General features: G+C 37.6%; 1 protein-coding gene across 7 annotated transcripts; it reads right to left on the bottom strand.

Annotated features, from left to right (window-relative positions):
- Nucleotides 1-1,145: 1,145 nt before the first annotated feature.
- On the bottom strand, nt 1,146-26,014 carry ercc5 (excision repair cross-complementation group 5). 7 transcript variants are annotated; one of them, XM_049469955.1, is made up of 19 exons: nt 25,913-26,014; nt 25,171-25,258; nt 24,644-24,954; nt 24,334-24,396; nt 23,688-24,122; nt 22,468-22,643; nt 20,909-21,024; nt 20,098-20,199; nt 19,518-19,581; nt 19,251-19,394; nt 16,965-17,166; nt 14,594-15,763; nt 12,841-13,061; nt 11,327-11,446; nt 7,355-7,568; nt 6,050-6,194; nt 5,013-5,212; nt 4,525-4,610; nt 1,146-2,807 (listed from the first exon to the last, which is right to left on the bottom strand). In XM_049469955.1, the coding sequence occupies exons 5-19, from the start codon at nt 23,773-23,775 to the stop codon at nt 2,226-2,228; spliced, it is 3,630 nt and encodes a 1,209-aa protein (XP_049325912.1). In that variant the 5' UTR covers nt 23,776-24,122; nt 24,334-24,396; nt 24,644-24,954; nt 25,171-25,258; nt 25,913-26,014; the 3' UTR covers nt 1,146-2,225. The 7 variants fall into 7 exon arrangements, with proteins under 7 accessions (XP_049325912.1, XP_049325909.1, XP_049325910.1 ...); XM_049469952.1 differs by lacking the exons at nt 24,644-24,954; nt 25,171-25,258; nt 25,913-26,014 and adding an exon at nt 24,586-24,625 and having other exon boundaries at nt 24,334-24,522; XM_049469953.1 differs by lacking the exons at nt 24,644-24,954; nt 25,171-25,258; nt 25,913-26,014 and adding an exon at nt 24,586-24,617 and having other exon boundaries at nt 24,334-24,459.
- Nucleotides 26,015-26,576: the final 562 nt, after the last annotated feature.

The raw sequence follows: 26,576 nt of genomic DNA, 5'->3' as shown, positions 1-26,576 counted from the left end.
CATAGCAAGATAACACACTGGAGTAATGGTAGTTCAGCTCTGTGGAGTCAAACAATCATCTCGCTTTGTCCTGCCTGGGAAAAAATGAGAACAGCACTTTATCTGAGAAGCTCCTGCTGCTGTTCCTCACCGCATGATTGTTTTTATCCGAGTACAATAGAACAAAAAACAGCAAACAGCAATAATTCATTCAGAAAGAGACAAATGGAATTACAAAAAAAAAAAAGTTTCTGTTGTCCCCCAGACGAGCCCAGAATCGGTCCTCAGTGCTACATCATTTATTAGGCAAAAGCGATAAAACTCTGGATAAATGCGATACATTTCCACCCCTAAATGGCATTACTATAAAGTGGTAAATGCTTAAGTGTCTTAATTTGTTGGGAATGTGTAGCAGGTCTAAAGTAAATAGTTAATAAAATAAGAAAAACATGAAATATATTTGAGTACAGAACCATTTATTAATTATTTAACAATTTTTTGGCGATATTTTTGAAAAAAAAATATCGCCAAAAAATTGTACACAATTAAAATCTTCATATAGTGATAATAGCGATATTCTTGAAAGCAGTATGTTTTGTATTTATTTTGCTATTTACTGTATTTGTTTTAAATTGTTTGTTTGCAGTTTATAAGCACTTTATTTTTATGGTAGATCTTTGTTTACATTACTTTTGAATAAGACGAATGAATAAAACTAATATTTATACAAAAAAAAATAACTGTTGCAGAAATATATTCTTGAAATCAATAAAAAAAATCTGTTTTTTTTTTCATATCACCAAGAAAATAATAATCGCAAAAATACCCTGAAATATCGTGATCTAATTTTAGGGCCATATCGCTCACCACTAAATGACATTATTATTAAGTGGTAAATGCTTAAGAGTCTCAATTTTTGGGAATGTGTAGCAGATCTGAAATGCAGGAACAAATGTATAGTAAAAAATTAAATTCATTTGAGCAGATAAAACATGAAATAGATTGGGTTCAGACTGTACAGTTTATGCAACACTGTTCTTTATATACTATCCTAACTTTTTTTGATTTGGGGTTGTAAAAAAAAAAGTGATACCCTTTTGTGATTTTGTGTAACAATACACTGATTTATTTCTATAAAAAGAGAGACAACTGTAGACTTTTTATACAAAAAAATGTAGGAAAATCCATTTTAATAGTGGAAACAAAGACAAACAACCATAATAATAAAATGTAGCAGTGTTTTTCACATAAGTTACAGTTCTTTTTTCTTTTCCTTCTACCCCAAATGTAGTTGGTTCCCTGAGACTACTTTCTGTAGTTCTGCACTAAAGCTATGAAGCTAATGTAGCTACAACTAATGACAAATTTTATCATGTCCAATGAAAGCTATAGATAATGAGAAGCTAAAACTTTGAGTTTACTTGAGTCAGAAAATAATCATAATAAGACATGAATTACATCATATAAAACCTGAACTTCACGCTGCAGCTTTTTTAACTCATTGAGTCACTATAATGATCATACATTATCTAGAAGATAAAGATGATTTAAATCCTTCAGTTACAGACTAAGACTAGTATATTCTTGAAATGAATACAAAAAAATGTTGTGTCATATCGCCAAGAAAATCGTAATCGCAAAGACACCCTGAAATATCACAATATAATTTTAGGGCCATATCGCTCACCTCTAAACAACATTATTATAAAGCAGTAAATGCTTTAGTGTCCTATTTTTTGGGGGAATCCTAGAATACTCCGGTTAAGAGTTTAACCTTCACTGAGAAATCTGATTTAAAATCTGAGTTAAAATCCAGCTTTCTTATCAGATTTCTTAATCAATTTTTTTTCCACCTTACTCTTCAATCTAAGAAATCAATCTCAAAGTTTGCTGTTTGAATGACTGATTAAATAATTAGGTAACTGTAACAGTAATCTGAATAAAAACAGATTTTTGAGAGCATTTAAACACACTAAATGTCCAAAGCCAAAAAGGAGTCATAGCTTTCCAGTATTTGTTAGCTTAATTAGACTTAAAGCTCTGGTACAAAACCAGTAACGATCACTTGGGGTATTTGTGGAAAAAGGAGGTTTAGGTACATTTTATCTTTTTATTTTTGTCAGTACATCTGCCAGTTCATTTTTAAGGCATTTATTTCAGTTTGTTTTTAATGCTATAATTAATTTCACATGATTGGCAACTGATCTTTTATTTCATAGAAATAAACATTGCTTATTTTTTCTTCTTCACATGGTTTTCTTGGCCTTTCCACGTCCACCTTGCCCACCTCGACCCCCTCGTCCGCCCCGCCCACCTCTTTTGCCCCTTCCTCTCATCTTCCCCTCAAATACAGACCGAGCCGTGATCATAGCAGCTCCATAGCTGTTCTCACGCTCATCCTCTGAACTGGAGCTGCTGCTGGTAGACTCCGTCTTCGAGCCCTTGCTAAAGCTCTTTGATGCCATTGGCTGTTTCTCCTCCACTAATCTGCCTACATTCTCAGGCAGCTCCTCCTCCTCCTCCTCCTCCTCCTCTCTCACTGGCTCCTCCAGACTGTGGGTGAAGGTGTCTGAGCAGATGAACCCTCCTCCAAAAGCTACTGCAGGAGTAACATCCGCTTCAGCAGCTCCTTCTCTAGCTTTTCCTTTCTTTCCCTTTTTCACTGGAGACGCTTCTTCATCTTCATCTTCATCACTTCCCTCTTCACCTTCTACTCCCTCCCGCTCTTTCCTCTTCAGGCAGGTGACGGCTCTGCGCAGGCGCTGGCTGCGGATGGCCTGCTTCTCCTGCTGCTCCAGCCGGAAGAAGGAGTCGATGCGCAGCTGTGTCTGCAGAGAGTAAAAAAAAATCACAATTTTGGAATATTAAATCAAGTTTAGCTTTTTTATTTAATTGTATTTAATAATAATCAATGGGAAAAAAGCAATATACAGTGGTGCTTAAAGGTTGAAACCCTTTAGAATTTTCTATATTTATACATAAATATGAACTAAAACATCCCACAAGTCCTAACATTATATAAAAAGAACCCAGTTTTTTTTTATTTCTGATTTTTCCCCATTTTCTCCCAATTTGGTTATCCAATTGTCCCACCCCTGTTGTGCGTCCCCATCACCGGTGGCACCTGCGACTCTTGGAGGATGCGGACGAGCACACGCCTCCTCCGACACGTGTGAAGTCAGTCACCCATTTTTTCGAGCTGCTGCTGATGAATCATTGCCTGAGCAGCTAGCGCGCTCGGAGGAAAGCACAGCGGCTAGGTTCCGATTCATCCACTCACAGACGCCTCGTGCCGCCCGGCGCCACCTTTAAGTGTGATCGGGAGAGAGCACCATCTACCCACCCGGAGAGAGCAGGGCCAATTGTGCTCCCTCTGAGCACCGGCAGCTGATGGAAAAGCTGCATGAGTGGGGGTTCGAACCTGCGACCTCCTGCTCATAGTGGCAGCGCTTTAGACCCCTGGACCACTCGGCACGAGACTAAAATTTTATACTTGTTCATTTATTTATTTAGGAAAATGATCCAATATTACAAAAACATGTATGTATCTGGTGTTCTGGAGTTTCTCCCCTTTACAGTAATAACTGCAACTAAACCTTTCCAGTAACTGTTGATCAGTTCTGCACACCGGCTCAGAGGAACATTACATTAACTTTATTCTTCTTGAAAAATTCTTTGGTAGAACGACTTGTGTGCTTAGGGTCGTTGTCTTGCTGCATGATCCACCTTCTCTTGTGATTTAGCTCATGGACAGATATCCTGATATTTTTCTTTAGAATATATCTCTAATCAGAATACTCAGAATTTATGATTCCATCAATGAAGGCAGGCTGTCCTGGCCCAGATGCAGCAAAACAAGCCCAAATCTTGATACTACCACCACCATGTTTCACAGATGAGATAAGGTTGTTATGCTGAAATGCAGCGTTTTCCTTCCTCCAAACATATCGCTTTTATTTTAAACAAAACATATATATTTTGGTCTTATCTGTCCACAAAACATTCTTTCAATAACCTTCTGGTTTGTCCACGTGATCTTTAGCAAACTGCAGACGAGCAGCAAAGAATTTCCTATATTAGAACACAAAATGTATGTCTGTGGATTGAGAATCTAAGAGTCTAAACTATTTAGATGTGGTTTTGTAACCTTCTCCAGCCTGATGAGCATCAACAACAGTTTTTTCTGAGGTCATCAGAAATCTCCTTTGTTCATGCCATGATACACTCCCATAAACATTTGTTGTGAAGAAAAGACTTTGATAGACTTTTGATTGTCTGATCTTATATAAAACAAGCAAATCTTGGAGGTTCACACACATTTGACATTCACAAATAGGTAAAATTGGATTATTTTCCTCAATAAATAAATTACCAAGTACAATATGTTTGTCTAATTTGTTTACCTGGGTCCTTTTTATTTATATTTTATTATTGTGAGAAAATCTAATGAAGTTTTAGTATAACTGTATGTGGAAATCTAGATAATTTAAAAAAGGTTCACAAACGTTCAAGCACCAAAGAATTCAGTATGGTGAGATGTTTTACCTGCTGAGTGTTGAGCTGTTTGAGGACTGGCTGCAGCGTCTCTTCTGTCTTCTTGCTGTTCCAACCAAAACGGCTATAGCAAAACTTAGGACTAGTTAAGAAAAACACTCTTTATTTTAACCCTTTTAACCATTAAAAAGAATATATACTGAATAATACATAACATAACATTATGGCCACCTTCATTCATTTAGTCATCTCCACTGATCATATAGGATCACTTTGTAGTTGTTTAAAAAAATTACTGACTGCAGTTCTATATCTGTTTCTTTGCATACTTTATTATGACACTATATACAGCATGACTACAGTCTGTTATAATATAAAATTGCAAAGTGTTCAATATGATCAGTGGAGCTGAAAATAATGGTTAAAGGTTAATGATGGTATGTTTGATCAGTGTAATTTACATATATTAACCAGAAAGCTTGGCATTTGTGCATAATAAACAATCTCTGGTACCAACTAAGCCATATCTGAAGGATATTCTTTGATTAGATCCACCTGCAGGCGGCCCCAGCTGAAGGAGCCCTCTGATTGGTCGACAGCGGGCTGAAGGTAAGCCTGGGAGACAGCAGGGTTGGGGAATCCAGGATGCAGCTTCAGGTTTCTGAGCTTCTTCTTGACTTTGGTGTCTTTAGGATTCGAGCGCAGCTTCTTATTCTCCTGAGCCTCAGTCCACCACTTACTGCAGCAGCCAGAACAACAACAAGCAGTGTTATTACTGATTCACAATACCAGCGTTACAATAAGTTAATTTACTGTACATCCACATACAATCCAATAACATCAGAAATCCAATTTGTGCATTTACATTAGGGCTGGGCGATATGGTAAAAGTATTTTCAATAAACTTAAGCATTTATCAATGCATATTTAAATACAAAAAATCTCATAAAATAATTATCAGATATTAATCAGAACAATAATCTGTCATTTATCATGATTATAATTAATTGCTGGCATTTACCTGTATTGTTAGGAGGGATACAGTAATAATAGTGTAATTCATAGTTAATTATAGTTAAATTAATATATTTGAATATGCTGAGTAAAAGCTTAATGGAAAGCTTTAGAAAAGGAAACATGCTGAAGGGAGAAGAAAGAGAGAAAGAAATGAGAACAAATTAGGGTTGTAAGAGTTACTTAGAAGATTTAATCCATATTTTAACATAAATAAAAAGTAATCTCTTACTAATCTAACTCGACAGTTGTGATGTGGTGTTTGCATTGCTAAATAAAACATACTAATACGCTGATACGTCGTCAGACTCTGTAAACTTTGTAATGTGATTGCACTATTTACAAAATTGAAATAACTTTTTTAAATTTTAAGTGATACATGCTGTTTATTTTGTCCAATTGTTGGCCTCAAGACATATACAGGCCTGTTTGTTATTTTAGATACTGCTTTTCTTTTTTTTTTACAGCTTTGAGGCCAGTCTAACCATCAAGCACTCAATAATAAACCTTCCCCAGCTGTTTTTAAATTAACTTGCTGTATGGCTCTAGTGCTAGTACACACCTGAACTGAGTGAGAGGTTCCATTCCTGGTCCAGGGAACTCGTTCAGTATCTCCATGCCTGTTACGTATCCGACCCCCGGGATCCCTTCTGTGTAATCACTGCCCAGCAGATACGCCAGGTTAATCAGCCTGGTCCTGTCTAGTCCTGCAGTGGGGTCAATACATAAAAGGACATAAAAAAACAATTACAGAAAGAAACCACACACGTCTCTGAATACTGTACCTCCAAAAACAAATGCGCCACTTGTTGATGTTATCAATATCCTAAATTACTAAAATATGTCTGTTTGCAAAATGTGCATCAACACTCTGCAAAGATGGCAATGCCCTGTAAAAGAATAGGCGTGTTCATAGTAAAGTATAGCAGTATGTGGTTGGGGCTATAGTCAGCTATAATCCACACATTTACAAAAAATTAATCACAGTTCAAATCCCATAGCAGCTGCTCAGTGTGTGTGTACTAGCTTGTATGTCCGAGAGGGGCCAAAGGGAATTTAAAAATATTAAATCAAAGCATGATTTTGGAGTTCATGCGCACAATTTCTTTCAGTTAAGCACACAAATTCAGAGATTGAGCTCATGTTTTCGTAAATTTTAATTCTTTAATTCAAATGAACGATTTCACAGTCCGTGGGTACGATTTCTTTAATTCAAAGATTTTTCTTATTTAAGCAAACGATTTCGCAGTTTGTGATCAGAGTTTTAAATATTAGACAGGGCGATTTTCTAGAAATTTTCTTAAATAAAAAAAAAATGTGAGCACAAACATTGAAATTGTGTGCATACACTGCAAAATTGTTCGCTCTAATAAAAGAAATCATGAACTGTGAAATCATTCCCTCAATTAAATATTTTGTAGTCCTCCAGTCTCTGCATCAGTGTAGAAAGTGCTCTGACTCAGCAGAATAAAAAAAAACGTCCAAAACTTGGATTCTGTCGTCTGATTGTGAATTTAAAGGTGGTGCTAAGATATTGCACACCAAGGTACTGTCTTATGTCTTCCCACCATAGTGAGGTTAACTTTATTAACTCAACCATGCAATCGGCTCATTAACCAATATGCAAAGTTTGTGTCTGTATTGTATTGAAAACCACAGATTCCCTGTTGATAGTCATTAAAAATATACATAGATCAAAGCAAATAAGGTTTGCTGCAGGTACTACAGGCAATCTTTGCATTCATTTTCTTTCCTGAAGAGAAAACATGCATAGATTTGGAATATATGGACAAGACACGATTACAAAATAATGCACTGTTCATTTATATGCTGACTAAAGTCTATAAGTGTAAAAGTTCATCCTTACCTAGCTGGTTCTGAATGTCCACATACTGGTAGTGCTCCACATATTTGTTGTTGCTGAAGAAGTTCTTATAGACGTGTCGTCCTCCAAACAGCCAGACGTCACTGTCGTCGGTGATGGTGCCGTGGGTCTGATCGGTTCGGTCCAGAGCTGCACACTGAGCTTCAGCTTCCATTGGTGCAACCAGGAAGGGCACGCCAAACAACCGCAACAGCTCCTACCACAAGAAACCACATTATTGTTACACTATTGACTACTATTCAAATGCTCATTGCTATCTTACACCCTGCCAAGAGTCTATTTTTATGCCTTCTGTCTGTGTTGTTTAAATAGCAACAGTGCTTGTGAATACATCTACACTGATGGGTGTGGTGGTCTGGAAATAAGGTGTGTTCAGGTACATTTCTGGCGTATTGCTATCTTGGCAACACAGACAAGTCACATGTACTCAACTCAAGTACACCCCCACTCATTAAACACACACAAGGACACCCCACAGTGCACAAACCCAACTTCAACATCAACATAAACAGAATACAACAAACAAAAGTAACACTGCTGTTCATGTAAATAAGCTGCTCATGTACCTTCACAGTTTCCTCTGCTGAGAAGTGCAGAAGCACTGCGCTGTTAAAATAGCAATCCGTCAATGTCCGAGTGCATCTGCTTCTTTAAGTGAATTAAATGCATGTGACATACTGATCGGTATATTTCATGTTATGCCCAAAACACACCCATGATTCATTAAGAGAATTAGTACATATTTTGCGTGTTTTGAGCCTCGCAAGGTGTACTGTTCCCATCGTTATGATAGCAAAAAAATAGGGCTCAAAGTCATTTTGCAGAGTTGATAGACTTTGGAAGTGGAGGTACATTGCATACAGCAGCTGCTGGTGTGATAATCACATACATAACAGTTGGTCACCCCTAGTAGTGATACAAGGGACACTAACAGTTCAGTGATATGTGTAGGACATTCTGTTGCCATGGAAATGTGTTTTGCAGGAATGGCTCCACTAGATTGCAACACTTCCTTGTCCTGCCTGATCACCAAATGTATCAGCATTTGTGGAACCAACTGGTTTGGGACATCAGTTTCAGAAACCTATGAGTGTAAAGCAGAATCTACAGGTCCAGCTCCTGCAACATCTGTGGGTAAATGTGCTGCAGGATGGCGTACAGAACCTGTACACCTTCATACCCAGCAGTATTTTATCTTGTATCCAGACTAGAGGCTCCAAAAGGGTACTAGAGTTTTAATACTGTACAATTTTCCCCCAATATACTTCAACTATATCACTCTAATATTGTAAAACACTAATATATCATCAATACATTGGTGCCTTGTTTTTTTCCCTATTTTGACAATGAGTAAACATAAACAGCATTCGTAAACACAGGCATCAGCGATGCTAGGCTGTTACGTCAGTGTCAGCAGCGTACAATATCAGGAGGTAAGCAGTAAACAAGGCTTTGAGTTTCCATCAGCAGCTTGTTATCAGACATAGCCAGTTAAAAATGGAAGATAACATTACGACTTTTTACACTCTTTGTGATCGAGGCTCGCTAACACCATGCCAGTGCGAGCATATTTAAAATGCATTAACCACCTGCTGCGGCCAGCAAACCTCCCCATCACTCAACCTCCCGCAACCAAATACACACAGGCTACATATCAATATCAGCACCAGGAAAAATTAAAACCCTCACTGAGAGCCACTAACCACAGAAATAGCTGTGTGGTCATTCAGAGGCATGCAGTTAATGGAAGCGCGTGGGGAGAATGAACCAGAACCAAACAAACAAAAGCCTTTGTCACTGCATGAACACTGATTATAGACAGGACTGGTAATATCTAAAATGTTTATGTATTGTATTTTATTTGTGTTAAATTTGTGGTGGGTGGTGTAAATTTTAATTGTTTTAAATTCCATACAAAAACGCCTACTTAAAATGAGAAGGGCTTGTCATAGAAACTCAAAAAATACAAAATTATGCAACATTTAAAGAAACATATTGGCACGCTCACTAACTAATGCTAGCCAGTTAGCATAACAAGCTTGAGTGACTCCACAGTCAAATTCTCATCTCACTCCACTCTGTCCTACCTCGAGAAAAATGAGAACAGCAATTTATCTAAGGAGCTCCTGCTGCTGTTCCTTAACGTATGAGTGTTATTTTCCAAGTAAAATAGAAAAACATTTACAGTTAAAGTGAAAATGAAAGCAGTTACATTTTAAAACCAGACTGATTAACCAAGCAAACTAGAACATCAAAGGACCAGTCTCACAATGCCAGATCACCTTTGGGCTTCATTACAGGGTCCAATAAGACAATGCTTGTCCACAAGCTGCTGCCATGTTAAGAGCTTCCCTTGAAGACACTACAGATGCTGTGTCATGGTCAGCTGCATCTCCAGACCTATTCCTGAATAAAAATGTGTGGGATGCTATTGAACGGTCTATCAACAATCCCAACCACCCCTTCTGCAAAATCTACAGGAACTGTGTGAGAATATTGTAGCTGTATGGGATGGAATATCACAGGTCTCCATTAGGAACCTCTACAACTCCATGCTGAGACATCTGGCATGTTACAGCATTAGACATGCTTTTTTCATTTCTTTTGTATTAGAGCTTAGATGACCCTGAGGCCCGACCTGATCCACCACATTCCTCGGGCTGGGTCGGGTCGGGCTCCAGAAAGTAGTCTGAGATGTAGGCATCTGTTTTTCAATTATATATATATTTTAAATTAAGCTCTGGTGTGATAATCACAATGTTGCTAAGTAACCAATTATTATTGTTAACGAAAATGAACCAAATAACGAAAACTGAAAGTGAAAAAACAAATTTATTTATAAGCGCTGTTTTCACTACCGCAATTGTACAGCGGGGGGTGTTGTGCCGATTCTGTCCGCAAAGCGGGAGTGGAATTAAGCAGGGAGTCGGATTCGGTACAACAGCTGCAGAGCGAAGGCACCTCGCGGTCCACGGGGTTAGTTGTAAGCGCTCGCGCTAGTCGCAAAATACGACAGAAAACACAGAGAAACTGCAGAATTATGTATGGGATTAGAATATGAGCACGAGGAGCTCATACATCAGAACACTAAAATCTCTCTCTCTGTGTCTCTCTCCCTTTCTCTCTCCCTTTCTCTCTCCGTCTCTCTCTCCGTCTCTCTCTCTCTGTCTCTCTCTCCGTCTCTCTCTCTCTGTCTCTCTCTCTGTCTCTCTCTCCGTCTCTCTCTCTCCGTCTCTCTCTCTCTGTCTCTCTCTCTGTCTCTCTCTCTGTCTCTCTCTCTGTCTCTCTCTCTGTCTCTCTCTCTGTCTCTGTGTCTCTCTCTCTCTCTCTGCCCGTGTTTGACTTGCAGCACTGTGTGTAGCTGTTCTTAAAAATCATTTTAATTTAATAATAGTTCTATGCTTCTATGTTACAGTGTTAATTAACATAATTGTGATTATATTTCGCTCATTCAAACAGGCCGAAAACAGCCAGTTTATAGGTCGGGTCGGGCTCGGGCTCATGACAGTTTATGGTTCGGGTTGGGTCGGGCTCGGGCAGAACGTGCACGGGCTCGGGCTGGGGCTGGGTCGGGTCGGATTTTTTGGGCCGATCTAACCTCTATTCTGTATTTATATCTCAGATAAAATGAGCAACAGTTTCCAGTCTAATCAGTCTATTTTTTATTAAATATATTGTTCCTGGTAACTTTTTTCTCCCTTTCAAATAACATTACAATTGCACACTTTCTTCTGTGTGCAACCATTTCTTTGACAATGATTGCATGGCATAGTAGAAAGGGGATGTGCTTCATAAGGACAGTGGTGTAAAAATGACATTTTAATACAGTGGTCCAATTTTTTTTTACATGTTATCAGCCAGTAATGTATATGAAATTACATCTATATATACATAAAAATAACCCTCACTACCCTGCTGGGCTTCATGCTGATTGGGCGTATTTAGTGTCCTCACCTGGCTCTCCTGGCACATCTGCCCTGTAACTGTAGCTGCACTGCGCTGCTGCTGCTGCTGCTGCTCATGCAGACTGCTCTGCTCCGCCTGCAGATCCCTCTCCAGCTGCACCAGCTCCTCCTGCAGGAAACACACACATAAACACACACATAAACACACTGAGAATAATGACTACTGTTTAACTGGTTCATTTAATGGAGTCGTGTAGGTGTGTAATCTGATTACACTAATACTATATAACATAATAAATGTAGAGCTGCCGCTGTCATGCCAAACCTGGTGTCTTATTTTACATTTGCATAACGTAGCTCACACTTTTATCTAAAGTGACTTACAAGGTTATTCCTATTACAGTGGTGGACCAATATAGTGTGAGGAGTCCCAAGGACTTGTATTGGTGTAGCACAGCACAGTTACCCAGACTAGGAACTGAACCACAGTGTCCATCATGCTGTGGTGGTTCATTAGCAAGATGTGGTGTTATCCACTGTACCACACCAATCAATTTTCATACATATTCAGATTACACTGTTTTAGCAATTTACAATAAAAATCTCTTCTATTAAAATGTCCAATGTCTGCCTGTTTACTTTATTTAATGTATTGTTTCAGTTAAACGTTGCACATTTATGTTTATTTCTTTCTTTTGATGCGCTGCAATTAAGATCAATCAATCTAGAATCAATATTCTGATGTGTAGCAATTCTACCAGCACGTGGTCAACTTTTCATTTGATTGTTGATTGAAAGTTGCTCATTGGACATCAACTGTGCCTTTGCTGATTAAACACACTGGAAAAAGTAAATTGTAAATGAATTCTGAAGTGATCCAGACTATTAAGGAATTATGTAGTAACTTAAAAGTGTTAAACAAACCAAAATCTGGGGAGCTGTTAACTTGTAGTTTCTGAGGCTGGTAACTCTGATGAACTTATCCTGTACAACAGAGGAAACTCTTGCTCTTCCTTTCCTAGGCAGTCCTAATGAGTGCCAGTTTCATCATAACGTTTTTGATGGTCTTTGTGACTGCACTTTAAGATACTTTTAAAGTTCTAGAATTTTTTTTTCAAGTCATTTTTTCTTTACTTTTTGAGTTAAGTTTTTCTTGCGTCTCATAATCTGGATTAGAACATTACTCAAATATTCACTATTCACTGTATACCTGTAACTCTACCTCTTCACTACTTTACAACTGATGCTCTCAAACCCATTAAGAGACAAGAAATTCAAGTAATGAACTCTTGAGTTCAACACAGCATGAATTCCAGGTGTCTCTATCTCATAAATCTGATCAGCCATAGTTGTGCAAAACTGTCATCTATGGAAGAGATGCTAGTTTGAATAATCTAAAACATTAAACATCTTCACACTTTTTTATGTACTACATAATAGTTTGGATGAATTTCATATTAATTTACAATGTAGAACATTTTAAAATAATAAAAAATCACTAAATTTATGTGTCCAAACATTTGACGGGTACAGTACAAATATAAATACATTTTTTAAATGTACCGTGTCAATATTGTCCCATTCACTGGAAGCAGGGAGTGTTGTGGCTTCTAGAGAAGACTCTTCCTCTTTGGTCTCCTCTTCACTCATCTCCTCTTCCTCATCCTCATCCTTCTTACTCACATCTAGCTCTGTAGCCACAGCTGGTAACTGTTCTTCCGTTTTAGTTACTGGATCATTCAATTCAGGACCATCCTCCCCTTCTGAGACCTCAATGAAATCCTCTGTCAGAAATTAAAAGACAATTTAGTGTGAATTTTAATGATAGTAAAAACGTAAACCAGAAGGAGCTAAAGATCAAATGCTAAAATGTTAAATATTAAATAATATGAATAATCTCAACCCTTGTTGCCAGCACCAATAATTACTTAGTTCTTATAAAACACTTATAGGCAAAAGAGAGGGCATAAAAATGCTTACCCGACCAGGGCTACTTTTAGGTAGTGTACCTCCTGGTGAGAGATTTGTGACTGCTAGATATGCCACAATGACATTTTGACCAGCTTACAGACTTTAAAAGGGGGTGCATCATTGGACTAAGAGAATCAGGATTGTAATATTAACTAATTGTCCGATCTCTAGGCCATTGGTCAACCAGCCATTGTCACCTTTCATTTGCAGTGGTGTCGTGAATGAGAAACCTGGACTGTTATAGATTGCTTATAGACGTCATTAACAATGAACCCAGGTTCTGTTTGGGATCCAACTACAGTAGGGTATGAGCACGACAGTCTTAAAATAAGAACTTCACTCCCGCCTTTGCTGTAAAGCAACACACAGCCCCAGTTGTTGGTGTGATAATCTGAGTAGCCATCACATAGGACAGTCGGTTACCCCTAGCAGTGATATGAGGGACACAAACAGCTCAGAAATATGTGCAGGACATCCTGCTACCACATGTCTTTCCTCATATGACAGGAAGGTTTCAATGGTTCAATTGGTGGCTTTCAGCAAGATAATGCTCACCCACACACAGGAAGAGTTTCTTAAGAAATGTTGCTGTCAGATTTCAACACTTCCTTGGCCTGCCTGGTTGCCAGATTTATTGCCAATCAAGCATTTATGGGAGCAGCAACATATCTGAATAAAAGTGCTGAAACTTCCTTTCAATCAAATATTGTAATCACTTCCAAATATCATCACTACAGCCACACCTATTAAGTTGGAATAATTTGATTCCAACAAGTAACTTTTCAGTGCATTATTTTTGTCAATGAGTGTGTGTGATTCACGATATTTTTTTCATGTTTGTCAGTCTTAAATGTTCCATATCAAACCATTTTAAATATTAGCCAAAGACGAACCCCTAATAAATTGTAGTCTTTCACAGCACTGTGCAGGAATTTTGGCTCCACTTTTCTTAACAAATTTGTTGTAATTACGCCACATTGGAGGGTTTTCAAGCATGAGATGCCTTTTTTAAGGTTATGCCACAGGATACCAATAGAATCCAGGTCAGGACTTTGACTAGGCCAATCAGAGGTGGACTTGCTGGTGTGTTTTGGATCATTGTCCTGCTGCAGAACCCAAGTTCGTTTCAGCTTGAGGTCACAAACAGATTGACGGACATTTTTATAGATCATTTCTTAATAATAAAACCCTTCATCAAACTGTATCTTACGTTTACTTGTGTTGTCTTTGAATAATATTTAAAATTGTTCGATGATAATGACGAATTTAGGAGGGACAAACATGCACAAAAATAAGAACACTTTTTCACATCACTGTATATGGTAGTTTTCTTGATTGTTAATACCTTCAGAGCTGCTGTTCTCCTCTTCACTCTTTACCACATGTTGCCCATTTCCCTCCACCTTCTTCTCACTTGATATAATAACACCTGAAGATATCTGATCTGTTTCAGAATCCTTAATTTCTTCATGATGCTTTTCTTCTTGATCTTGGAGTGAAGTATGGTGGGGAATGTGTGTCGTATCTAACTGGGAACCAAGTTTAAGTTTTTCTTTCGATGCATCTAAAGAGGGGGGTTCTGATTTTCGGGCATCCTCCTCAAGACCACCAGACTTTTCTTTTGTACCACATACTGCAGATCTGAAAGCTTTGCTCCTGATTCCAACAACCGTTTCCATTCCTTCTTTTTCAGAGCTGGTCGAGTGACCCAGCTGCTCCTCAAGTTTACTGCTATCTTCTCCCAGTGATCTCTGAATGGCCAGCAAAGTTTGTGGAGATACTCCTCCACCTCTACCTGCTTCCTGAGTCTTAGAGGAGCCGTTTAGTGTATGATCTTCTCCATCATCATCTTCATCAGAGCTGGTGAGTATGACATACTTCCTCTGTTTCTCTTGTTGAGTTTTATCCTGTGCCTCCTCACTCATGGCTTTTTGAATGGCCTCCAATGTACGAGGTGACATGCCCCCATTCTCATCTTTGGAACCTGTCGTTCTGCCTCTTTGGACATCTTTTTTTGAGGATCCCTCATCTTCATCAGAGCTGGTGAGTATGACATACTTCCTCTGTTGCCCCTGTTGAGTTTTATCCTCTGTAGATCCTGTTCCAGCCTCCTCCATCATGGCTTTCTGAATGGCCTCCAAAGTGCGAGGAGACACGCCCCCGTTCTCCTCTTGAGAACCCCATGTTCTGCTTCTTTGGACGGCTTTCCTAGAGACCCCCTCATCCTCATCTTCAGAGCTGCTGTCCATCATGGCCGCCTGGATGGCTTGTAGGGTCCGTGGTGAAGGCGGAGCTCCGTCTGAGAGCTGTTGCTCAGTGGGTGTTGGGGTTGGTTTTGGGGTTGTGGATGAAGAAGATGGAAGAACAGGGTAGTTTGGATCATGTGCGTCGTCTGAAACTGGACGCCACAGAGGTTCAGGCCTTCCTTTGGGCTTCCCTCTTCTAGACCACGGACCGCTAGACCACGGAGCTGCAGCTGGCTGGCTTTCAGGGGCTTTTACAGTCTTCTGAGAACCTGTAGATAAACAGCAAAAGTGGTAAGATTTAGGTTTAAACTAGGTTTTTTATATTCGTGACCATTCAATTACATTTATTCAACTATTATAAACTCTGTGCTGTGAAATATGATGTTTTATTAGCTTTTGAAAAATATATAGTTTTATTTTAAAGAAAATAATAGTTATGTTTTGAACATGGTATAAATGAACAAAATGATAAAATGTTTGTAATTTAAATTACTATAATTAACAGAATTTTTTCTCCTCAACATTGGGACAAACATAATATGTGACAACAAACCATGGCGAAAAAAAGCATCGCTTACAGCTAAAAATCAGTTTAGTACCCTTTCACACTGTGTGTTTTCTAGCTATAAGATACTGGCTGTACAGGGCTATGATGATTTTAGCCGAGGTAACTTAGTCTTTCTCTGTGTAAATTTTACTCACGTGTCTAGAGTAGAGGTAAATGTGTGATTAGAAAAGCACTGCTGAGGTAAAGGTGTGATTAGTATATCACTGCTGAGGTAAATATATTATTAGAATAGAATTGCTGAGGTAAAGGTATGACTAGAATAGCACTGCTACGTTAAATGTATGATTAGAATAGCTCTTCTGAAGTAAATGTTTTATTAGTAATGCACTGTTGAGGTAAATGTATGATTAGAATAGCACTGCTGATTTAAAGGGTGTTAAAAACGTTCAGTGTTCAATTAATATTTTCAAATTGTAGACTAGGAAAAAAAGGCATTTAGGCTAATTCATTTATGCAACTTAAAGTAAAGAAAACCTGAGACAAACTATATGATTAGTCACCAAATTTGTAATTAATAATTGATCATTTTCCATTTAACTAAAAAAAAAAAAACACAATTTAACATGACAATATATGTTTTGAAGATTTGTAACCTCGATACTGGAACTAAAATATAAAATTATTTGTCATACAATCCTCCACCTTTTGGCATATTTATCATTTTGTTTAAAATGTCAATGAACATTCCAGTTAACCCCCTACAGTGTGGGCTTAGCTTAAGTTCTCTCTGTCTCAATCCAAAAACGAATTGTGTTGCGCAAGTTAACGTAAGACTACTTCTTTACCATCTTTATGCAGTTTGAAGCATCAACATAAATTCTGGTTGACTTATTAAACAATAGATACAGGCAATTATTTTACCAAACACATCACTTTAAGTAGAAGTGAATGTGTGTTCTGACCTTTGATGAGGATGTAGTGTGAGGAGTCCTCAGAGACGAGGCGCTGGGTCTCCACACTGTGCTCTCTGCCCTGACTGTACTGCTCCTCCACAGCTCCACAGCTCCTCTGGCTCATCTCCTTCTCCACCCCCTCCAGACGCTGGTTCAGCTTATTTCTCTGCAGCAGTCCGGCCAACTGGTACTGAGAGAAGTCCTTCGACCTCTGGAGAGAAACCACAGACAAAAATCAGCATCAAAGTACTATATAATTACATTATTTTAGATAAGTTTACTGCATCTGTACTAGAGCTTAGATTCTGTGCCCGAACCCGACTTGACCCGAGGCCCGACCCGAAATCGGTTTGGGCCGAGATTTCCCACCACATTCCTCGGGCCGGGTCAGGTCGGGCTCCAGAAAATAGTCTGCGATGTAGGCATCTGTTTTTTAATTATATTTTTATTTTTAAATAAAGCTCTGGTGTGATAATCACAATGTTGCTAAGTAACCAATTATTATTGTTAACGAAAACAAACAAAATAACGAAAACTGCAAGTGAAAAAAATAATTTATTTATAAGCGCTGTTTTCACTCCCGCAGTTCTACAGCGGGGGGTGTTGTGCCGTTTTTGTCCGCGAAGCGGAAGTCGGATTCAGCAGGGAGTCGGATTTGGCACAACGCTGGAGGAACCAGCTAGAAGCTAGAAGTGCTAGCCGCAAAATACGACAGAAAACAGTCAGGGAGCTGCAGAATTATGTATGGGACTAGAATATGAGCACGAGGAGATAAAAGAGAAACAGGAGATACAGTATGCGAGAACCTTTACCTGTGAGTAGCTCATACACCAGAACACGCAAATCTCTCTCTCTCTCTGTGTCTCTCTCTCTCTCTCTCTCTCTCTCTCTCACGTGTATTCCTCCGCGTTTGACTTGCAGCACTGTGTGTATCTGTTCTTAAAAATCATTTTAATTAAATAATAGTTCTATGCTTCTATGTTTCAGTGTTAATTAACATAATTCTAATCATATTTCGCTCATTCAATCAACCCGAAAACAGCCAGTTTATGGGCTTGGCACGGGCTCGGGCTGGGTCGGGTCGGAAATTTTTTGGGCCCGATCTAACCTCTAATCTGTACCCCTGTTTACGTAAATCTATTTACACTGTTTAGAGTCCGCACCAAGGTTTTGTGTCTTTGTTATATCGTACGTACTGTATTTGGTCTGGTTAGTTTCTGAATTTTACTACATTCTGTCATCATCAGCTACAAGAATGGAATATCTCTATACTCAAGCAATAATTGAGTGTATTTTTGCAATTATACCACAGTTCCATTATCGCTGTTTATTGAAAGATTTTGAGTTAAAAAGGAGAGAAAATATGATCAGTTTGGTTATAAACACTCCGCTAGTTAAAATAGTTCCAATTCTGTTCTGTTTGTAGCACATTGCAGGGTAAGAACTTACTGTGGAATAATTCATATTAATAAGTTTGTAAAAATGCTAGTTATGTTAGAGTTCATAGAGTTGCTTTGCTTTCAGGTGTTGTGCTGAATTCTAGCTCTCTGTCAGAATCCTTTGAGTAAACCCTCTTTTTTCCTGCAGCAGAATGAGTGTAAAAGATTCTCCTCAGATTCCTTTATTTCTGTTTATAAATAAGGGTTAATCTACTGATACAGTAAATAAATGAATTCCCAGTCTAAGTGTTTGTGTTCATACTGCAAGGGGAGTCAGATTTCAGCACAAGACCTTTTCTTTTATCCACATTCAACTTCCTGTAATCAGTCTAAAAGTCTGAACCATCTAGAAAAGTGTTTCACAATGCAGAAAAACTGGACCATGTAGTAGATCCGCACCGAGAACACCTCTTTTAGTCGGACCAAACTGATAAAGTAAAAGCATGATGGAGTAGCACTGTTGAGGTACAAGTATGATTAGAACAGCACTACTGAGATAAATGTATTATTAGAATACAAACAGAAGTGTCCAAAAGTACAGACCAAACAAATCAGGTGTAAAAGCCCCATAAAAGCCCTTATTTTAGAATTGTACTAATTATTAGAAGCTGTTTGGGTCAGTTTCCCAGACAGGGATAAAGTCTGGTCTTGGACTTCACAGCATTTCTATTTCTATTTCTTTTAAAAGGAAAAAAATTACTAGACTTAATCTCTGTTTGGGAAACTAACCCTTAGAGTTGAGGAGTACCAGAAAAATATTATCATATTATATTATCTTTATCTATTTATATGACTAAAAACGTGATTCTGAACATCTGTGTTTTTCATACAATTTTAATGATGATGTCTGCAGTACCTCAGGAGGTTTGTGGTACATTGTGCGTCGTCTCTTGGAGAACTCCTTCATCTCCTTCAGGATCTCGTGTTTAATCTCTGGAGATAAAAGTGAAAACTCCTCTGAGTTAATATCTACAGAATTTGGATCAGCGTAGAAGTCCTCCTGCAAACACAACACATCATTAAAACATGTTCAGATGAGAATACAACACCATAATCATAATAGAAGTTTAAAAATGTATTTAAACTTCCATTCATCGAACCAGATTTCAATGTTTAATCTCACCTGAAGTCGGAGATAAGCTTCTGGCATCTCCTCCCCTCCCTCTCTGTCCACTTCCTCATCAGAGCTGAAATGAAATGAGACATAATATTCAATATTTATATAAGTTAAAGCAGTTTTAGCTCAGCATCATAGACATCTATGCCTGATAAAATAATTATAATATTTTAGAATTTCACAGCCAGGCAAAAAAAAAAGTCTCCACCTGGTTGTAAGTAAGTAAATGATGTGGGGTTGGTTGATGCTGCAGTTGGTCTGCAGGTTTAGTATCAGCAACAGTATGTGCTGTAAGAATTTTTATTTGGTGGCCACTTTCTTTTGGCCAGGCAGTGTAGTTATTAAAGACAATTTTATGCCACTGATACGATAATACAAAAGCATAACAATTCAATTTTGTCCTTTTTTAAGAACAATTAACTTTTATTCATATAATTAATTTAATTGTAGAAAAAGGGGGCAAAATTAAGTAAAATCTGCAAGGAGGAGATGTAAAAAAACATTTTCTGTGAATCCCTTGAGAAAAAAATGTTACATAATGTCAGTTTTAATGAGTAAAAAACACACCAAAACATTGTTTTCTTACCTGCTGCTCTCTTTCTCCTCTGCAGGAGGAAGTGCTGGCAAAACGTACAAATCATCCTCCTCATCTTTTCTCACTGAGGAGATACTGGGAATTGCTGCCTGACTGTAAAAGGAAATACATGGAGATATATGCAGAATTATCTATTATATTTTCTTTTGCATAAAAATTTTTAATTCTCTGGTCATATTAGCATGTTTTTTTATGTTTTATATAATAATAGTAGTCTATTAATTTTCACTTTATTTATTATATTTATTAATATATTTTAAATGTTACCCTATTTTATACCCAGTATGGAAGGCCAATTACACAAACACTGTTTATATATCACTAGCAATGCTCCAAACACTAGGAGGGTGAAGATTCACAGCTTCACTGGGAAGCATCATAGCGCAATTGGAGGAATGCGAAGCAACCAAGCTTCAATACAGCTATCAGACCCCTTTGCTCGCATCACCTTGGGATTGATGTGGAGAGAGAGCGCCACCTACTGTATCCACCCAGAGAAAGCATGAACAACTGTGCTCTCTCAGACTCTGGCTGCTGATAGCAAGCAGCTTCACCCCGGATTTAAACCAGTGATCCTCAGATCTAGATTTTCTTTTTTTTAATAACTAATTTACAACGCCACCTAGAGCTTTCTCCTTCATTTTTAAATCATGGTTATCTGTACATTATTTTTGTCATATGATTAAATGTCTTATACTGTAACAATTTTACATTCTTTTCTTTAAACAAACAGGTTGTTAATCACTGAATCCAAGCATTTAAACACTTATATATAAGACAGATATCAGTACTATGTTCTGACCTGTTATCTCCCAGTGCAGCTTTGATGGCCTGTCTCTTCAGGAAGGTCCTCAGGAGTTTCTCATTGGTCTGTTTGGACTCGCGGGTTATCTCCTCCTTCCTCTGTCTCCTGATCGCCTGCAGAACACACACATTATTACCTGCTGAATACTGACTGCAGAAATTTAATATAGTACTAGATGAAACTACAAATAAAAAAGAAGTAATGGCTTATGCTTCAATAACTAGTACAATTTAACCAATAAATGTCCATGATTTCTTTCATTACTTTTCCATGCCTTCAAGGCAAATTTTCATGAGCATACAATGTTAAAACATCAGTGCAGACATAGACAATAAAACCAAAAATCAGCTAAAATTATAATTAAAATTGATTATAGTATAGAATCAGATAAAATGTGTGTCAGATCCTGAGAGCTTCATTGTGTACACTTCAATTACTGAATTCACTATGATCTTATGTTTTTGTTAACTCAAAATAGACTTTCTCCACCGATAAACTGAAACAAAAGATTTGTAGACCAAATTTCCATGAGTTTTAAAAAACTTTTTGGGTATTTTTAATTTTCCAAAACTTGGCCTGGAAATTGCTCATTTAAAATTCCATGACTTTTTCAGGTTTTTCATGACCGTACAAACCCTAAAAATTGTAGTTTAAACACTTTGAAGTTTACAAAAACTGGTGTCAGTTATTTACCACTGTGTTTTTTAGTAAATTGACTTAAAATATTTCACACATTTTAGGTTCTTTAAGTAAAAAATGTTATTGCTTTTACTGCTGTTGATGAGCAAAACAGCCTAATGCAACTAATGGAACTCCTTTTTTAATATATATAGTTTCAATATTGTTATTACAATGTTTGAATTTCCAATATTTACATTGCAATCTGCTCAATCTCAAATTATTATTATTTTTTTTTTTTTTACTTTTTTGGTTCTTGTTAAACTGAAAATTTACACTGTTCTCATTTTAATGGCATATCTAACAGACAGATGATATTGGCCCAGTACCATTTATTTTGCAGTATAAACATATATTTTATTATTAATTTCAAGCGAGTTGAAATTGGATATATTGAATATGTATTGAATGTATCTGTATATTTGTGTTTATTTTGTAAAGACCAGTAACCCAGATCCAAGACTTTGTATACAATATTATTATATACAAAATAAATGGTAACAAAATTAATTGCAGAATATTTAGAGCAAGAATAAAAACTATAGGCCTAAATGAAAATCAACCGAAACAAACCCTTAAAGACTGATTTAAAGACTGAACACTGCTTTTTATTACAAAGAATTTTCTTCATAGTTTCTAAAATTCTAATATTTTAATTCTAATATAAAAGTATTATTGTGTATGATACAATAATGGCATACCCATAATTATTAATATGTTGGATCAATGATCTTACAATGGTAAATTTAAAAGGAAAACTCCTGTATTTTTTTAAATATCACATTATATACTGTAGAAAAACAGAATACTGCAGTGTGAGATGTTAGAGTGTTTGTGGTGAGGAGACTGTATCTGATTTTACTGCAGTTTTCACTCACCAGGGTTTGCTTCTTAAGGATTGGAGCGTCTCCGTCGTACACAAACACAGGTCTGATACGGAAGAAGAGCAGCTTACACAGGCGGTTGAACAGAGTGAGGAGGTGGGCATTCTGAACACTGTTACCATCCCGGTCCCGGACCCCCTTTACCGCCTGGTTCAGCCAGATACTGATATCTGAGAGTTCCTCAGTTAAGGACGCCCAATATACAGAATATGCACACAAACATCACTGAGAATCACAGACCACAGCTGGCACATATAAGATAATGGACTGAGCACCTAGGAACATTAACAGTCTGGTAAAAGCAAAAATTTGGTCCAATTGATCTCAAAAGCTACAACAGCTTTTTAATCAGAAGTGAAATCAGAAGTAGAAATATTAATATTAATGTTTCAAGAATTCAGAAATCAATATTTGGTGGATTTTTAATCACAGAATCTCAGCATGCTCTCCAATAGTCTTCAAGCAGTTCAGCTTGGTTTGATGGTTTGTGATCATCCATCTTCCTCTTGATTAATATATTTCAGAGGTTTTCAATAGGGTTCAGGTTTAGAGATTGACAATCAATTTAAACAAATGTCAGTCAGCAATCGTAGGATGACTTCTAGTAACCTACAATAAGAATGGCAAACCACAGCCGAGGTGAAAACAGTGTGTAAAGCTAGAAAAAAGCCCTGCATCAATGAGAAGCAAAGAAGAGCAAGGCTGAAATTTGCAAAGTAAACTTGCAAAGTATGAATAAATCAATCCACATTCAAGATAATCCTGTAAGAAAACGTCCCCAACTCTGAGGAGCGGCTTTCCAGCTGGACAAAGCTCACACACCCAGGTCAATAAATCTAAATATAAACTTGAGAATATAAACTTGGTTGCTTTGCCCAAACACTGCATCGTTTTCCTTATTTTGACTGTTTCTTATTGTCTGTAAATAAATGCTTTAAATCACAATATTGTTAATAAGAGTTTGGGAAAACAGCAGTAGTTTATAGAATACAACAACAATGTTCATTTTTCCTTTTAAAACATAAACCTACAGATAGTAAAATCAGAGAAACTGATCATTTTAAAGTGATTGAGTGTTTCCAGAGCTGTATAGTGATTTTGGGCTTCAGTAAGTATCACTGGCGGGATGTTAGGCTAAAATTTAACACACTCTAAAGACTGTAACACACGGATAATCAGGAGATAGTGAAGAAGCACAGAGAGATAGAGGATACCGACTGCCAGGATCTTCCCCTCCAGGGTTTCTGGGTTGATGGGCTTCCCTGTGCTCTCCAGCAGCTTCCACAGCCCATGAACCCCCATCCCTGCTCTCCTCTCATCAGCCTCACTTCCTAACTCAACTACTACTGCTGCTGCAGTACAGAGCTCTAACACAGAGATTTATACACAGCCCTGAACTAACTCAACTACTACTACTGCAGTACAGAGCTCTAACACAGAGATGTATACACAGCCCTGAACTAACTCAACTACTACTACTGCAGTACAGAGCTCTAACACAGAGATGTATACACAGCCCTGAACTAACTCAACTACTACTACTGCAGTACAGAGCTCTAACACAGAGATGTATACACAGCCCTGAACTAACTCAACTACTACTACTGCAGTACAGAGCTCTAACACAGAGATTTATACACAGCCCTGAACTAACTCAACTACTACTACTGCAGTACAGAGCTTTAACACAGAGATGTATACACAGCCCTGAACTAACTCAACTACTACTACTGCAGTAAAGAGCTCTAACACAGAGATTTATACACAGCCCTACTCTCCTCTCATCAGAATAACACCCTAACTTAACTTCTGCTGCTGCAGTACAGAGCTCTAACACAGAGATTAATACAAAGCCCTGACCTAACTGAACTACTACTACTGCAGTACAGAGCTCTAACACAGAGATTTATACACAGCCCTGAACTAACTCAACTACTACTGCTGCAGTACAGAGCTCTAACACAGAGATTAATACAAAGCCCTGACCTAACTGAACTACTACTACTGCGGTACAGAGCTTTAACACAGAGATTTATACACAGCCCTGACCTAACTCAACTACTACTACTGTAGCACAGAGCTCTAGCACAGAGATTTAAAAACAGCCCTGACCTAACTCAACTACTGCTGCAGTGCAAAGCTCTAACACAGATTTATACACAGCCCTGACCTAACTCAACTACTACTACTACTGCAGTACAGAGCTCTAACACAGAGATTTATACACAGCCCTGAACTAACTCAACTACTACTGCTGCAGTACAGAGCTCTAACACAGAGATTTATACACAGCCCTGAACTAACTCAACTACTACTGCTGCAGTACAGAGCTCTAACACAGAGATTTATACACAGCCCTACTCTCCTCTCATCAGAATAACACCCTAACTCAACTTCTGCTGCTGCAGTGCAGAGCTCTAACACAGAGATTTTTACACAGATACCCCAGTTTCACACTTCCTAGGACACTAGCTGGGTGCACTATAAAGGGAACACAGAGGTAAATAAAACTGTGACCAGCAGACGAACACAAACAAATACAGCTTTAGCTCTATTTTATATTAGATTAGGCTTATTAAACTACACAATAAATAATAACAGGATTCTACAGCAGCTACACAGCCAGCATATGTAGTATATATAGGTTTTAATCTTTAACTAAAAGTATAAAAAAGAGAATAACCAACATTACTTCACCAACTGAGCTCTGTTTCCGGTGAATATCTCTAACAGAGCGGAGACTGCCCACTCCAGCACGACTTCCGTTCCTTTGTCTGTTTCACCACTAGAGGGCGCGCAAAACGAGCGAGTCCAAAATGAATGCGTTAACATGGAGAAATTGAACAAAAACATATATAATATATATTATATGTATAATATTTGATATTTTTTATACTGAAAAATGTTCTATTTTTATCAACACAAACATTTCACATGTTTTAGTAGCGCACATACATATTCTAAAGCTTAAAACTTTATACTAATTTTTTATACTAAAATATATAATTTCAAAACTGAACTGTCTCTATCCCTCTCAGCAATATTTGCTTTAAATTCATATTCCACTCAGAACTATATATTCTCAGTAGCTGTTGTAATCGTATATATTCTATGTTATATCATGTTACATATCTCACCATACACATTTTGTTTGTACTGTGCCAGTGCTGCACTGTCCTCTCTGTTAAATTGTCTAATGTCTGCTGTATTTATTGTATTTATTGTTTTAGTTCTATGTTGCACATTGTGCATGTTTGTTGTACTCAGATGGTATGATAATAAAAGCCTCTTGACTCCATTTGAAACTCACAAACCAGTCAGCACAAATTAGTTAACAGTAATGCTAGAGCCTTTACTATCAAAAACCTGTTTACTCTCTAAAAAAACTTATATAAAACATATATGTAGGTTTTATTTACTGTTTTAGCAAAATACACACCTTCTTAAATGAAAGGAATGTCTTTGATTAGTAGTTGGACATTATATTTAATTATAGTTTTTAGCTGATTAGCTCCGGGCTGTCTCTGGCGGTGAGCAGTACCTTTACAATATCACAGGAAATATAGCAATAAATAAGCTCTTGTGTTACGCCTTTAATGTATCGTAAGGAAACACTGTGTGTAAGAACATTTAGTTCCGCTCTGAGTTTGAGAATGGCGAACACCAGTATTTAGCAGCAATGCTAGCGTCACTACTGAATACAATCCGTTTATTAAAGAACAAATAAAATATAAACGTAGGACTTATTTACCTTTTTACCAAACCACAGCAATTCACTTTCTAAAATGAAAGGAATATCTTTGATAAGTAGTAAGATTATAATTAATTAGAGGTTTTAGCTGTTTAGCTCCATTCAACCGCGTTCATTAACTCGCGGGCTCCCTCTAGCGGTTAATAGTGATTTTCTGATATTACAGATTAGATAGCAAGTGGGCAGTCTCGCCATAAATAAGCTCTTGTGTTACACCTTTAACGTGTCGTGTGGAAACACTATGTGTGAACATTGGTTGCGCTCCTTGACTGAGAATAGGGAACAGCTAATAGTAGATAGCAGTAATGCTAGCGTCACTGCTGAATTGAAGAAAAAATAAAATATAAACGTA

The sequence above is a fragment of the Astyanax mexicanus genome, chromosome 21 (assembly GCF_023375975.1).
Source record: "Astyanax mexicanus isolate ESR-SI-001 chromosome 21, AstMex3_surface, whole genome shotgun sequence".
In the NCBI taxonomy this organism is placed as follows: domain Eukaryota; kingdom Metazoa; phylum Chordata; class Actinopteri; order Characiformes; family Acestrorhamphidae; genus Astyanax; species Astyanax mexicanus.
Note: the sequence above shows the minus strand (reverse complement) of the source record. Positions and strands in the feature narration are given on the sequence as shown.

Coding starts and splice junctions, on each gene's coding strand:
- ercc5 (XM_049469955.1), bottom strand. CDS start 23,775: ATGGGGGTTCATGGGCTGTGGAAGCTGCTGGAGAGCACAGGGAAGCCC. Junction 22,644..23,687: donor GGGGAAGATCCTGGCAGTCG/GTATCCTCTATC, acceptor AGGAACTCTCAG/ATATCAGTATCTGGCTGAAC. Junction 2,808..4,524: donor AACAGCTCAACACTCAGCAG/GTAAAACATCTC, acceptor TACTCTCTGCAG/ACACAGCTGCGCATCGACTC.